General features: G+C 39.1%; 1 protein-coding gene across 3 annotated transcripts in view; it reads right to left on the reverse strand.

The window, feature by feature from the left end:
• Window positions 1–2,170: 2,170 nt before the first annotated feature.
• The window catches only part of SYNPO2 (synaptopodin 2), a 170,840-nt gene continuing 157,246 nt past the window's right edge, over window positions 2,171–15,764 (reverse strand). For 2 of the 3 annotated variants that reach the window (XM_007464851.1, XM_007464853.1), the window contains one exon: window positions 2,171–2,847. In XM_007464851.1, coding sequence (XP_007464913.1) covers window positions 2,305–2,847 — 543 coding nt within the window. In that variant the 3' untranslated portion in view covers window positions 2,171–2,304. The remainder of the gene's footprint in view (window positions 2,848–15,764) is intronic. The other variant, XM_007464852.1, reaches the window with a different exon arrangement.

Genomic DNA, 15,764 nt, shown 5'->3' on the forward strand with positions numbered 1-15,764 from the left:
ACCTAAGAAAGTTTTGAACACTCAAGATGTTTTCATTTTAAAATGTTCTCAATGCTTGTTTATGATGTAAAATACTTTGAATTTCCTTGTATTTAATACTTTGTGGGTATGGCAGTGAGGAGCAGGTGTTTGACTGATTGTCTCATGGTCATGCTAACAAGGCATGGGTCATGGAATTGTCCAAGCAACTGTTTAACTTCCTTTGAACATCCTAATGATGTCTTTCTAAAGAAGCACCACTTGTTGCATAGGCTTCTGTGGCATGCTTTCCATAACTAAATAAATGGTCATGACCTACATTTGCATAATAATAGACACATCCTCTACCACTTCCTTAAATCCACTAATAGCTTCTTTTCTTCACATCAACCCTCACTCCACATAACACATAGCACAAAACCTGCTGCCCAACAATTCCTCTTGGACCTTTAATGATACATGTAGTGACACCAGGGACCTCATCCACTCCTAAACTTAATCTGATATTTATATGATGAGCAATAAAAATGAATAATGCTTGAAGGGTCATTCTACAAATGAGAGAAACTCAGAATATCAGAGCTGTTAAGGATATAAGAGATTAAATAATCTGATATTCTCATTTGACAAATGAGAACACCTGAATCCAGAATCTATTCCTGTCTCAGGCTACTGGCTTTAAGTAGATTAAAAATAAATCCTGTACCTAAATCATTCTATTCCCCACATATTATGCCATTTACCTCAAAAATCCGTCTGAAATGTATAATTGTCTTACTCTCAAATATTTATTTCTTTCTGAGAACATCTATATTTCAATTCCAAAAACGAAATTTTATCAGATTTTAAAATATATTTCAGAGAAATGCTTAAAATACCACCAAGGAAATCCTTTTTATGTAATTATTGCTCATTGGCATATCCCCATTGAAAAATTCTCCAATGTTATATTCTTGCTGTTACTGCTAATGACAATTAGCATACCGTATTTCATTAATTCCATCCTAGACTAAGGCACATACAAGAAAATACTTAAATTTCATTTTAATTGAGAGAGTTTAGTTGCCTAGACTACTCCATATTAATGAAAAAAATGGAATTAAGATTATGAATTACGTATAAGTGCCATCAGCACAGAAAATGAATTTTTCTTCAAAGAAATTCTCTATGCATTTGCAGAGAAGGAAGTGATTCACACTCACATGTGCATATACATACACACACACACACACACACACACACACACACACACACACACACACACACACACACACATGAGGGGCAAGGGAGCCACCAGGATACACTGGAATCTTACCAGTATTCGTTTAAGTGAAGTGGTCCCAAACTGCACCCAATCAAGGTCCAACTGCAGCTATTCTATCCTGACAACTGTCAAGGTCCCCAGTGGCATCCCAGCATCCTGAGAGGGAGAGGCAGGGAAAGGGAGAGAAAAGGTAGAGGAGAGACCCAGAGTTTTCTGCCCCACCCCATGTATTTTTATCCCACCAGTGGAACAAAAGGGGTACTAGGTCCCCTTCACCCCCAATGTCTTGCTTCATCCCACCCTTAATAGGAGGAGTCCTTGGGAGAAAAAAATATGAATTAGCAAGAGAAATCTGTGTCAGTCTTACAGCTGTTTCACTCTGATGAAGGCGGAGATACAGGGAGGCCAAGATTTGACGTGAGAACTGAAGAAGGTGGAAGAAAACCCAGGAGGAAGGCAGATGAAGAGAGAAGGCTGTTCAGGGCATGCATAGGAGGGGAAGCTAGCACTGACTCAAAGGGGAGCTTGAAAAATGTCTTGACTTCAAGTGCATTTTACTCCCTGACAAGCGGGATGGGATCCTTCATGGTGAAAGACCAAGCCTGCACCCCTCCCTAGTCATTGATGGAATAAACACAAAATTCTGGAAATAAGTCCTCTAAAAGTCTGGTCAATTGTGGGACCCTTCACTATTTGCTTTTCACTTTTGCTTTCATTTTTAATTTCCCAAAGTGTTTCACTGTAACTTTTATATCGACAAAAAAAGATGTTTTAAAATTAAAACAAACAAACAAAACCGTTGAATCTCATCTCCTGCAGACCAGTATCCAGGGTCATTCTCTGGACACAGGGACCCACTGATGTAGCAGGCTGCGCATCACTTCCCCCCAACACCACACGCACACACACACACACACACACACACATACAAACTCAGATAAATGACCTATGAGAACAAGCCAAGATCCAAAGTGAATCTAAATCTGTTGGAAAAGTCAAAAACACTGCAAAGAAACATTAAAAAAAAATTATAAGTGGCACATGATCAGTTCTTCTAACTTTCATGTTTGGCGTCTCCATCCCCTTGGATGTGGGTTATAGTTGCAATTGGTTACTGAAACACAGTAGTCAGACCTGGTCTCCATGGACATTATTTCAGAATCATTTCTGGAAGGCTGCCTATAATATGCATATGGCACCTGTGAATCATGTTGGGAGTTGGTGGGCATACTATTATTGGGTAGGAATACAACATTATACTCTTGCCTTCCAAATGAGCCCATATTGGCCTTCTGGGTTTGAGGGACATAGGACAGTCTTTCATTCCAATCCTCAGACGGTCCTGGAAGCACTTTCCTCCTAGCTGCTGAGACCACATTTGCCATAATGGATTCCTGAATGTTTCTGGGTCTGAAGGCATCATCCAGTAATCCAAAAGAAGACTTGGCTGCTGCTTCCCCAGGAGTTAGTCTCTTGTTTGCTTCCTCTAGCCCATCAGTTGGTTTGCTAGAGTAGCTATAAGCAGGCTGGTATACCCAAGGATATGTTGTAGAGATGGTGGGTGGGACTGGTCTTCCAGGAAAAGAAAGAGAGCGTCCACTCTGCTAGAAATAATGAAAATGTTAATATATCTCATTCATGTTGGTTTATGCTGATTGACTGTTATTCCAATGTATTCTCCACACCATTACTAAGCACTATAAAAATCAAATCACCACAATGCTTAGTCCTAAAGCCAAGATAGGCTGCCTCTACCCGGTGTATTATTAGTGCTGGTCTGGGACTTGGCCCTCATTTAGGACCTCCTCCTTGCTCTCCTTTTCTGAACCCATAGCTCCAATTGCTACCATCTTTCTTAGGCATAACCACCATGGCAGGTGCCCTGTCATCACTGGGAGCCACCCTTACTTCTGTCTGCACTCTTCATATTCATATCTATATCCACAGCCCACCTCATTCTAATCCTGTTTTCCTGATACCAAATAAACTTAACATACTGATAACTCTGGAAACAGACCATGAGCTACTGGGCTTTGTACTTTTCCCAAGTGACTTTTAATATGTTATATTGATCCACTGAATACAGCAAAAACAAAGAAAAACTACTTAGATGTATTCAGTGTTACTGGTCTGATGGAGTAGATCACCTTTCTCCAGCCAAATTTTTTTATACATTCGTGAAAATCACATCAATCTTTATTTCCTGAGTGTGGTGTATTGCCCATGTCTTGAAGGAAACATTTCAGCCACGTGTTTCATTTATGCTTTGGTTCCTTTTATGTGTATTACATTCCTTATTTCCTTGAGAGTGTGTGTCCCTGAAATATTCCCTTGTGTATGCTAAATGTTCAGTTTGTCTAATATACAGAAATGTAAATTACTGAAAGCTCTTTTATTCTCTCTTTTTACCCATTCTGTATTTCCAGGGACCTTGAAGTCTCGTTATATACATTATATTCTCACACGTTCCCATTTGCATGAGACCCTTAGACAAACTCTTGGCAAAAAGTATCAAAGGCACACTTAAGAGAAATGAGTCAACTTGGAAGTATCATAACATTGTGTTTCTTGAACAAAAAGCATTGCCATGCTTAAAAGTATGTTCAGATTCTATAAATGGTTTCAACAGCTTTTCTTTCTTAATCAAGTTCTTAAATTTAAAATGAATAGCAACACCTGGATTTGGACAAAATGTCTCAGATTAAAATGTTTAGGTATTTCTGTTGTTATTCCATTGGGCACACAAAGAAGGTGGGTGGTTCAATCTTGGTTTGCATATAAAGAATAAGGGAGTCAATATAATGAATCTTGATTCTCTCTTTTCAGTCATTAAAACTTTAGTAATAATGGGGAAATTTCCTGGCAGTCCATTGGTTAGGACTCAGCACTTTCACTGCGTGGGGCCCGGGTTCGATCCCTGGTGGGGGAACTAAGATCCCTCAAGAGACGCAGCCAAAAGAAAAAAAAAACTTTAGTAATAATGGTTGACTTTTAGCAAAAACTTGTTTTCATTAATCTCCTTCTCTTAATCTAAATCCAGTAAGTCACTATTTAAGGACTTGGTTTCTATTCCACATTGTTAGTGCATTGTTTTCATTCATTTATTCATTTAACAAAAATTTTATTGAATACCTAATGTTTCTAGGCACTTTCCCATGAGCTAAAGATACAAAGATGCTTCAGATAAAGTCCCTCTCCTCAGGAAGCATACAATCCAGTACAGTTTTTAGCTCTGCAATTGTGAGTTAGTCAATCAGAGGTCAATTTAGAGAAGAGACTCTTTACCTATCTTGACAGGACCAATAGCCAGTTTTGTACACTGTGAGAAGTATTAACATTCAGCATGATAAAGAGGAATTAGCTCTTCTCTCCCACAGTATGTGTCTATGTCTCTCTTTTGTCCTTATCTCTGGAAGAAAGAGAACAACATTGGTCTATAGAGTCCCTGGGACGCTTTTCACATTCCAATGATATCTGTTTACCATCAGATACAGCACCTGCTTTAGTCTGGTCTTTAAAACAATAGAGACTTAAATGATGGCAACAAAAAGACTCAGGTCTCCACAGAAATATAGGAGAGGCTCCTGAATATACATACAGGTGACTAACATCACTGGCTAATAACTGGAAAAATAAATAATTATCAATATATTTAGAAGTACAATGTGAAGGCATACACCTCAGTGATAGGGCATGAAAAACACTAGATGAAAGAGGGAACTTTATTTTCTGGTCTTTGTTCTACCCACTTCGTTGGGAAATCTTCAGAAGAATGGAATCTTAACAGAAATGTAAAAGTTCAAAACACTGTTGAATGATACTCTAAAAACAAAGACATCAGGGATTGATTTTCAGCTAAGGCAAAAAACATTAATCAGTTGAATGTAGGGAGAAAGAGTAAAACCTTGAAGTATAATGTTGAAAGAGTAAGTCATAGTTTTCTGAAGAGAAATTTAAAATAGCATTGAAGCTTTTAAGAGAAGTCTCATGTAGAATAGACATATGCCAAATATAGCAGCAGTGCAGGTCGTAAAGGAAGAGTGCAATGACCTCAATGAACAAAATGGCAATTGCTCTTCTATATACTCCTCAGACTGCCAAATGTGACTTCATGCTCCTTTAAATGCTAACAATAGAATAAAATTACAAATTGTCTTAGGTTAGAGATGCAACTGTGGTATAAATAAATAGTTCTTTAGGTACATTTTTGTTTCTGTTCATGCCAAAAATATTTCAGGCCTCTAGTCTCTGCCTGCACCCAAACCCCTAATTCTAACGTATTTCCCCAAAGCAATTTTCACATCTTGTTCTTTGGTGCTATTTCCTTCTGTCAATCTCTGTCCCAAGGCTCATTCTGTTCTCTGCTTGGCTGGCTAAATGAAGCCATGTGATCTATCCTGAGCCAGAAATGACCAAAGGGACCTGAAAATAACAGAAGTGTTTCTTCTGTTTTGGAGTTTGGATGTCTGATGGTAGAATCCTAGCCACACATGGGTTAGATTCTGTGTTGGAGTTTCTATCTTGGGTTATATTATTATCGAAAGAATTTAGTTTTGATATGAGAGCACTTAACTGTAACCAGTATGTTAAACTGGTTATTTTTTGTGTATTATTATGTATGATGTGTCATCAAAATGCTTATTTCTTTTTGTCTCCTACTACCCTTTAAGTTTTTTTAATGAAAGAAATTTTTTCACTGCTGCTTGATGAAAACTTAGCAGGTCCTGTGACATTCTGCTTCCTTTTAGGACTAGTCCTATCATTACCTTAAGTTACCCAAACCACTTTATTTCAACATAGAATATTCCAGCCACTGGAATTACAAACTCCAATCTCCTCTTAGAGTTAAATCTCCTCTCATTCCCCAACTGCGGCCCATTTCAGGGGGATCACCTTCCTTCAGGGAAGGCACTGTGGTTGGTTTCTTCATGCTTTCTTCCTCTTCCTCTCCTAGCTTGCTAACCCTGACTTCCAGCCCCCTGGGGTTAGAATGACAGGATAGAGAAAAAAAGAGCAGAAAGAAATTTTTACTTGATTTGGTAACATCATATTCTGGCTTTTCACTCTCAGAGCCAGGGAGGCCCAGAGAAGAAAACTTTCAAGGGATATTTGAAGATTCTCATTCCTTTCAGATATCTCATCTATAGTCCTCGGTTCATGCCAATTCATCTCAATTCTAGGGGTTAACTTGTAACTCAATCTGTACCCCCTAGAAAGCTGTCTACCTACCGTTGTAGCTACTAGGGTCTGTTTGCACACTTGGAGAGGCCCCAAGATGACCCCATCCAGCTCTTCCTTACTCCTGGCCTGCTGTGGTCCATGGGGAATGCTCACATCATTTGCCTTTGGTAGTGCAGCAGCAGATTTCCTGGTTCTTTGACAAAACAGTTTTTCAGACCATCTCTCACCCTGTAGATATCCTGGGAGGGAGTCAGACTGACTGCAGCCCACCCACTCTGACCTCCCATCCATCCGCATGCTGACATCTCGGATCAAGTTCCCTAAGAAGCCACTTTGAAACTCTTTTCTCACAAGGCTGGAGGTGAGAGGGTAGGGCCCCCCAACTCCACCTACTCCAAACACACACTTTGATCTGCAGCATTCCAGAATTCCTCCTCACAAAATCCTCTCTCCTTACCAGACTCTGACCCCCTTTAATAACCTGGACCTAAGGAGTTCAAGAATTGTGGAAGTGGTTTGCTATTCTGTGAACACACCGGGATACTCATGTCTACTATTTTCTTTGTAAAGCCTGTGTTTTAATCTGGAATCTCACTTCAGTGTGCAGCATCTCTTATATTTGAGGGCCTTGGGGGAAACTTCCACTTTAATATTCTGTTATATAACATTATCATTTTCAGTAGAGCATATAGTTCTTTCTCTTATTTTTCTTTTTAAAATGAAATATAGGTTAAAAATAGAATGAAATGTGGTTTTTTTCTACTAATTAATTTCAAGAAATTTATCTAATAGTTGAAACCTTATACCGCACCCAGGCCTTGCCCTAGAGAAGGGGCCTCACTCAATTCCAGGGCATCTCAGACAGTCCTTAAGCTCTAATTGTTGAGAACGTCTTCCATATATTGAACCAAACTTTGCCTCCCATAACTTTACCCCATTGATCCTGATAACATAAACTGCATCTACTTATACTCCTCTCCAGCCATTCCTTCACATATTCCAGGCTGCTTCCCCTCTCTCGGAACACCTTCACCACCTGATGCTCTTCTTCACTTTTCCAACGAAGGGGAAATAACATCTATGGTGTTCATTCCCTCAGGTTTTCTGCATCCTTTTTCCGCCAGTTTGTTAGATAAAATTAATGCAGATATAATGTCTTGATCTCCTTAAGTAGGTGTACTTCCAGAAACACAATCACCAAAAGCAAAACCCATGAAGATATCATTCAAAGTGACTGAGGGGCCATGTCATCTGGCAGGTGGCATAGTTAATATTGCACGTAGAACAACAGTCTCTGTGTACTTAGACCAGTGTGCCATTTAAGTGTTGAATCCGGGATAGTACATGTCAGTCTTTAGCTCGTCCAATAAAATGCATGCAGTAAAGGCTGCAAATATTCACACTGAACTCGCGAATCACCTAGTGTTATGTATTCCCATCAAAAGGATAAACACAAAGGAAGCATTTTCCTGCTTCTGCCTTCAGCAGCAGCCAACACTAGTAGATCACTTACTGTGTGCCCAGTGGCGGGTGCTAATTGCTTTGCATGGAATATTTCATATATTCCTCATAACAACCCCATGAAGTAGGCACTTTTAAGATCCCTATTTTCCAGATGAGGACAGTGACACTTAAAGAGGGTAAGTAACTTCCACAAGGGTAGAAAGGTAAAAAGTGCTAGAGTGGGGGGGAGTTGAACTCAGGCAGTCTCATATCAGGGTTCTTAATCAAATACATATGACACTGTACTTGGAATGCAATTGTTTTGAAAAAATATCTTTTCAAAAAAAGATTTGAATCCAAGCAAACTAAATGGAATGAGATGTTAGAAATTTTGGAAAGGGTCATTGAAATCTTAAGTTTGGATTAATTGATACTGGCATCTTGCCATTTGTCACAAGCACAAGTAGGCAACAGTGAGCAGGGAATACATCACATGAGATGCACTCCCTCTCTCTGAAGATGAGACACTGGGCACCCTGCATTCAGGTCAGCTGAAAAGCTCAGAGGAGCGGGGGGCCTTTCTCCGCTTAACATGAACTACCTTTTATGTCAATTAGATGTTGACTTATCCACATAGCTCGTTAATGAAGCAGCTTAGTGAGCTTCCTTGTTAAACTGTCCAGTAACCAATTTAGCTGCCAGGAAACACTTGACATTTAAAGTAAGGAAAGGTCATCTGAGGTTTACCTAGGACAAAGAAGTGAATTCTAAAGCAATGCAAATAGCCCTAGAAGCCAAAGAAGTTTAATGTGATATACGTTTTGAAGTTCAAAGTGTTTCATACCATAAACCTTATAAGCTAAAAAATTCTCTTGGCTGAAATCCTGCTTACACATACACAGTAGAGAATCTCCAGCTGACAAATGTTATTTTGACTCCTTTCTCTCTAAACACACATGATCAGTAAATATTCATCACAAACATATACTTTATCATAAGCAGATTCCAATAAAAGCCAACAGGAATAAATGGCATTTCTTTTGACTTATAAATCACTGGTTAGAACTTCTACAAAGCAGAGGTCCATGAAAGGGCACATGAATAGAAGAAAGCACCAGGCATCTACCAGTTTTCCATTTGCTCAGGTTAAAATATTTGGAGTGATTGTTGACTCCTCCCCATCTCTTATACTCCACACCTGAACTGTCAGCTTTAAAATACATCCAGCATCTGACTATTTCTTACCATCTCCATTGGTACCATCCTGGGCTAACCCACCATACTCTTTTGCCTGGATTATTGCTATAGTCTCCTAATTACTTTCCCCAGTTCACCCTTGCTCCTTTAGTCTAGCCTCAATACGGCAGCCATATTGAGAATCCTGTTAAAACCTAAGTCAGATTATGTCACTTAGTCCTCTGTTTAAAACTCTGTCATCGCTTCTCATTTCACAACAGGAAACAAAGTTCTTTCACTGACCCACAAGGCCCTACAAAATCTGCTGGTTTCACCCCTCCTTATACCTCTGATTTCATCTCCTCCTGTTCTCTCCCTCCCACTTTGCTCCAGCTACGCTGGCCTCTTTGCTATCCTTTGAACAGATCAGGTACCCTCATGCCTCAGGACCTTTATACTCGCTGATCCTCTGCCTGGAGCACAGTACTCCAGATATTAGGGTGATCCTACTTCATTTCCTTCAGGCCTTACTCAGATATCTTATGATCACTATTTGGCTATTCTCAATCTCTCTCTCTCTTCCCCCCACCCCCAAGATTCCCTATCCCCCTTCCCTGCTTTATTTCTCCCCTTAGGCTTATGCCTGTCTAACATAATAAATGTTTATTTAATTATTTTGTTTATCTGCTTCTCCCCACTAGAATTTAGCTCCATCTAAAGTAGGGGGTTAAAAAAATAAATAAATAAATAAAAATAAAGTAGGGGTTATTCCAATCCAACAATGGGCAGAAGACCTAAATAGGCATTTCTCCGAGGAAGACAAACAGATGGCCAAGAAGCACATGAAAAGCTGCTCAACATCACTAATTATTAGAGAAATACAAATCAAAACTACAATGAGGTATCACCTCACACCAGTTAGAATGGGCATCATCAGGAAATCTACAAACAAATGCTGGAGAGGGTGTGGAGAAAAGGGAACCCTCTTGCACTGTTGGTGGGAATGTCAATTGATGCAGCCACTATGGAGAACAGTATGGAGGTTCCTCAAAAAACTAAAAATAGAATTACCATATGACCCAGCAATCCCACTACTGGGCATATACCCAGAGAAAACCATAATTCTAAAAGACACATGCACCCCAATGTTCATTGCAGCACTATTTACAATAGCCAGGTCATGGAAGCAACCTAAATGCCCATCGACAGACGAATCGATAAAGAAGATGTGGTACATATATACAATGGAATATTACTCAGCCATAAAAAGGAACGAAATTGGGTCATTTGTAGAGATGTGGATGAATCTAGAAACTGTCATACAGAGTGAAGTAAGTCAGAAAGAGAAAAACAAATATCGTATATTAACGCATATATGTGGAACCTAGAAAAATGGTACAGATGAACCGGTTTGCAGGGCAGAAATTGAGACAGATGTAGAGAACAAACGTATGGACACCAAGGGGGAAAAGCGGTGGGGGGGTGGTGGTGTGATGAATTGGGAGATTGGGATTGACCTGTATACACTGATGTGTATAAAACTGATGACTAATAAGAACCTGCTGTATAAAAAAATAAATAAAATTAAATTTAAAAAAATAAATAAAGTAGGGGTTATTGTTTTATTCATTAAGACATCCCTTGACCTAGAATGGTGCCTGCCAAGTAGATGTTTAGTAAGTATTTGTGAAATGAATGAATAATAATTTCTTTATCAGACTGCCATAATCAGGAAATTCAGTTATCTTCACCAAACTTTTTGGTCCTGTCCCAAGATGTAGCCCTTCTCACATGTCATTTACATGTGATGAGGGACTCACACAAATAGACCCATCCCACCACCCCCAATATATGCACACCAATATGCACACCAAGACATGTTCGGCAAAACAGATAGGATTAATCAATGTTGATGAAAAATCAAATTTTCTAAACAGGTAAAAGATCTTAACATGCTTCAAATAAATGATTTGCATTTAGGTCAGTGGAAGTGTAAGGGTTTTAAACTGCTTTGATTCCCCAAATGAGAAAAGTCTTAGAAAATGATTCATGAATCCTAAAGACAGCCCAAAATCTACTTGTAAGATTTAAAAATAAAGACCAAAGAAGAAAAAGATAATAGCAATTGGGATGGGTTAGAGTTGGAGAAGGGAAAGCTGAAAGCTAATTTACCACTTAGCGTGATATTGCAAGCAGGTGTAGGAAATGGCAGTTTCTACTATCTGATCTCTTAGGGGCAATTCCAGCTCTAAAGAGTTTTCAATTACAATTTTTCTGACAATGGAAGCAGGTCAACATTGGAAGGAAGTTCTCCATAGGGATATAGAATTCCATTACCTAGAGATCTTTAAGTATAGGACAAATGCTCCCTTGATGTAATTTAGATACAATTAAGTAGTCAGGGGGATAGTAGAAGTTTAAGGTCATTTTTGTTCTAGTCTCTTAATAAGACAGTGTCTATCACATATTCCCTGCCTTCTCAAGTGAACCTTAAATCTTCCTGGTGGAAGAAGTGGAGTTTTGGGAAATTCTGTTGTAGCTATCTCTTATCTAAAAAATGGAAGTGTCCATTTTCTTAAACCGAAATCAGCAATATTATTCTGCTTACCAAGAATAGTGCAGATAACCAGGACTAATAAATTGTACTATTGAATAGAAAAGTAGCCAAGTAACCATACATTCCTTAAATGGTTCCATGAATGCAATAAATATACTTAGACATCAAAATAAGAGATAATGTCTTGTAGCTAGAGCTTCTCATCTTGGCTTTGCCTTTAACCATTTATCTTAATTCATCTTAGATTAACTATCAGATTAAATTTTTGGTTCTAAAACAATAAACTTTAAAAAAATTTTATTTTAGATTTGAAGGCAATCCCTTTGTGAGAGAGGCTAAGAGTTATAACTGACAATAGAAGCCAGCATGTTATACTGGAAAGAATGTAAATTTGGACATCACACTGACCTGGGAGTCCTGCCTTTGCCTGTTTTTACCCATATGATTCAACCTCTCCCAGCCTTACTTTCCTTGGTTGTAAAACGGTAAGAATGCTGGCTACTGTTTCAAGATTATGGGTAGAGTAGAGATTGTGTTTATAAATCAATTGCCACGTAGCACAACAGATTATTATTGTTATTGTGAGAAGAGTCTGTGAGGCCTTAAAAGGTGTCAGAGACCTGGCAGAACCTTTTGTTCAAGAGGCAACTGCATAGGCAGGCTCCTGCCCTAGGATAAAAATAGGAGGGAGCTGCCTTTGAAGTGGCATTAGCACCGCACGCCTCAGATATTGCTGTGCCAGCCACTGACTCCCTCCCACCAGAACGCCGGCAGTAGGGCTGGCCAGAAACATCGCCACTGACCTCATCTCTCTGCTAGCTCTGGGTGGGCCAAAGTATAGACTTCTTGATCTTTTTTAACCTTCTGTTATAGAAGAATAAAAACAACCACATTAATTTCAGGTCATGAAGACTGATGTTAGGCAGGAATCTACACTTATACTTCTGTGGTCCCTTTCATCTTAGAGGCAATGATAACAATAACTAAAGTGTACAGAATTTTTATGTACTAGTCACAGTTTTAAGCATTTTGTCTATTAACTCATTTAATCCCCCCAACAATCCTATAATCCCCAATTTCTGCAAATAAGGAAACTGAGGCATAGAAATTAGGTGATTTACCTGAAGTCACACAGCTCAGTTTTGTAAAGGGAAATTGAAGAATTAAGGCCATAGATAATAAAATTTTATCTGAGTAATGTGTTTTAAAGCATTATATATGTTAGTGGAAAAAAATTACTACAGCAGCAATTTTTACCCTCTCATTTTCCTCTATCCTCAGAAAAGTATGTCACTCTCAAAATTATAATCTGTGAAAATACTCCTATTAATATAGACTGTATTATGTTTAAGTAGCTGGAATTGCCATTTTAATTTTTTATAATTCTTGGGGAAAAGCCTGACTTAAGTGTATTTTATAAAAGTCTAATTTGGTTTGAACATAAAAATAAAATCTTTTAAACACATTTCAAAATATTTTCTGAAAAGAAGTTTTCTCTCCTCAGACGATTTAAACAGTTAAAGTTATATAGATTTCCCACTATTGAAAAGAATGAATAATAGATAGCAAAAGTTCAGCTCTCATCAATTTCTATAGAGAATTTCACAATAAATAAAGGATGCTGATCCTGTATGAAATAAGTGAATTTTTGACCTTGTGGGAGGTTTTTGTAGAGAAAAATTATCAGTGCCTGGCATATAGAAAGCACTTCATAAAAGAGTCATGTGTATTAGTATAAAATTAATACTTATACTATATCCCTAATTAGAATTATATTTATGATAAATTATAAAACCCATTTAAGGGCTTCCCTGGTGGCACAGTGGTTGGGAGCCCACATACTGATGCGGGGGACACGGGTTCGAGACCTGGTCCGGGAGGATCCCACATGCCGCGGAACAACTGAGCCCGGGGGCCACAGCTGCTGGGTCCCGCGCACCTGGAGGCAGTGCTCTGCAGCAGGAGGGGCCACCGCAGTGAGAGGCCCGCTCCCCACAGCGTGGAGCAGCCCCCACTCGCTGCCGCTGGAGGGGGCCCGTGCACAGCAGCGGGGACCCAACGCAGCCAAAAATAAAATAAAATAAATTAATTTTAAAAAAAACATTTAAAATGGTTTAACTATGTGAATATAGCTTTAGCTGTCCATAATATTCTAAACACCTTCTTTCCTGAAACAAATCCAGGCAACCATCTCCTCCCTCCCTCATTCACAAAAAGAAAAGTTACCATGAATGTGCATTTATCCCTAGAAGGAAAGTAGGGATAAGAGATATTTTTTATAGCATATGTGCCTGCTATTTGAAGTGGAGCTAATATCCCTTAAGCAAACTCATTTCCCAACTAGAATGGCTTTCTCAGAGGAAAATTTTATCAGTTAAGGTATTAAGAACAATTCTTAGGATATGTGTGGGTGCTATAGAACAGCCTTGCTCGGGCCCTCTGCATGATAACATTCTCCAAATTTCCTACTGGCAGCTTTTTAGGCAATGCTACTGTTACAATTCCTTATAACATTTTTAAAAAACGGGAAATCCAAGCTGGTTAATGGTAGTGACAGACACATCAACAACTACACAACACGTGACATTATTTCATAAGGATGCAGAGGATACAGCATGAAGAAAACGACTTACTTGATCTTTGTAACTGTTCTTCTATCCATTACGTTTTTAAGCTTATTAAATAGATCCTTTGATTCATATCCTGGGCCTTGGGGAAAATGTTTAACCTACTGTTCTTGGAAAGTTTAAGACTTTTTTTCAATATTTATACTGTGTTAGTTTCTGTTGTACAATAAAGTGAATCAGCCATATGCATACATATGTCCCCATATCCCCCCCTCTTTAGCCTCCCTCCCATCCTCCCTATCCCACCCCTCTAGGTCATTGCAGAGCACCGAGCTGATCTCCCTGTGCTATGCTGCTGCTTCCCACTAGCTCTCTGTTTTACATGTGGTAGTGTATATATGTTGGTGCTACTCTCAACTCACCCCAGCTTCCCCCTCCCACCCCATGTCTTCAAGTCCATTCTCTATGTCTACATCTTTATTCCTGCCAGAGAGAAAAACAAATACCATACGCTAATGCATATATAGGAATCTAAAAAAAAAAAAAAAATGGTACAGAAGTTTAAGATTTAGTGCCAAATCATATTTATGTTTCCTTTGTCAAAAACATGGCTCCAGAGTGATGTTTAAAATTAGGAATAAAAAAAATATAACTCTTCATCTGGGAAATCACCAACTTGTTTCCTTAAGTGTAGAGTAGATAAAAATTTTGCTTGATTGCCTTACCATATCTCTCTGGAACAAATGGTACATTTTATTTAATGATAACTTTCTTGTTTGAGGGAATTTACACAATACTTTCATATATGTCAGTTCATTTTAGAGACACAAGAACGCCATAAAGTAAGTGGGAGTTTCAAGTCAATGATGGTTTTTCAAATGAAGAGATAAAAGACCACTAAGGGGGCCTTCCCTGGTGACACAGTGGTTAAGAATCCGCCTGCCAATTCAGGGGACAAGGGTTCAATCTCTAGTCCAGGAAGATCCCACATTCCATGGAGCAACTAAGCCCGTGCGCCACAACTACTGATCCTGCACTCTAGAGCCCACGAGCCACAACTACTGAGTCTGCGCATCACAACTACTGAAGCCCACGTGCCCTAGAGCACGTGCTCTGCAACAGGAGAAGCCACTACAATGAGAAGCCCACGCACCGCAACAGAGTGGCCCCCGCTTGCCGCAACTAGAGAAAGCCCACGCACAGCAACGAAGACCCAAAACTATCCAAAAATAAACAACTAAAAAAAAAAAGACCACTAAGGGGTAAAATAGATTAAAGCAGAGTGTACAGTGAGAGTCCTGATGGTGTGCTTTTCAAATGCAAATGGGAAATACGGAAACATCTTTTATCAGAAGTGCCCCAGGTACATTTCTTCAAAATTAGGAAGCATTTACTTTACTTGAAGATACTAATCCCAGGTATAAATGTAGTTCCATTAATGGTTCAAGGGGATGTCTCATAAGGTATTAGGATGCTTGTCTACTTATCAAACTTTCAAAATTAGGGAGCAAATTTTTTTTTTTTTTTTTTTGTTTTGCTGTACGCGGGCCTCTCACTGTTGCGGCCTCTCCCTTTGCGGAGCACAGGCTCCGGACGC

This window comes from Lipotes vexillifer, unplaced genomic scaffold (assembly GCF_000442215.2).
Source record: "Lipotes vexillifer unplaced genomic scaffold, Lipotes_vexillifer_v1.1 scaffold231, whole genome shotgun sequence".
NCBI classification, from domain to species: domain Eukaryota; kingdom Metazoa; phylum Chordata; class Mammalia; order Artiodactyla; family Lipotidae; genus Lipotes; species Lipotes vexillifer.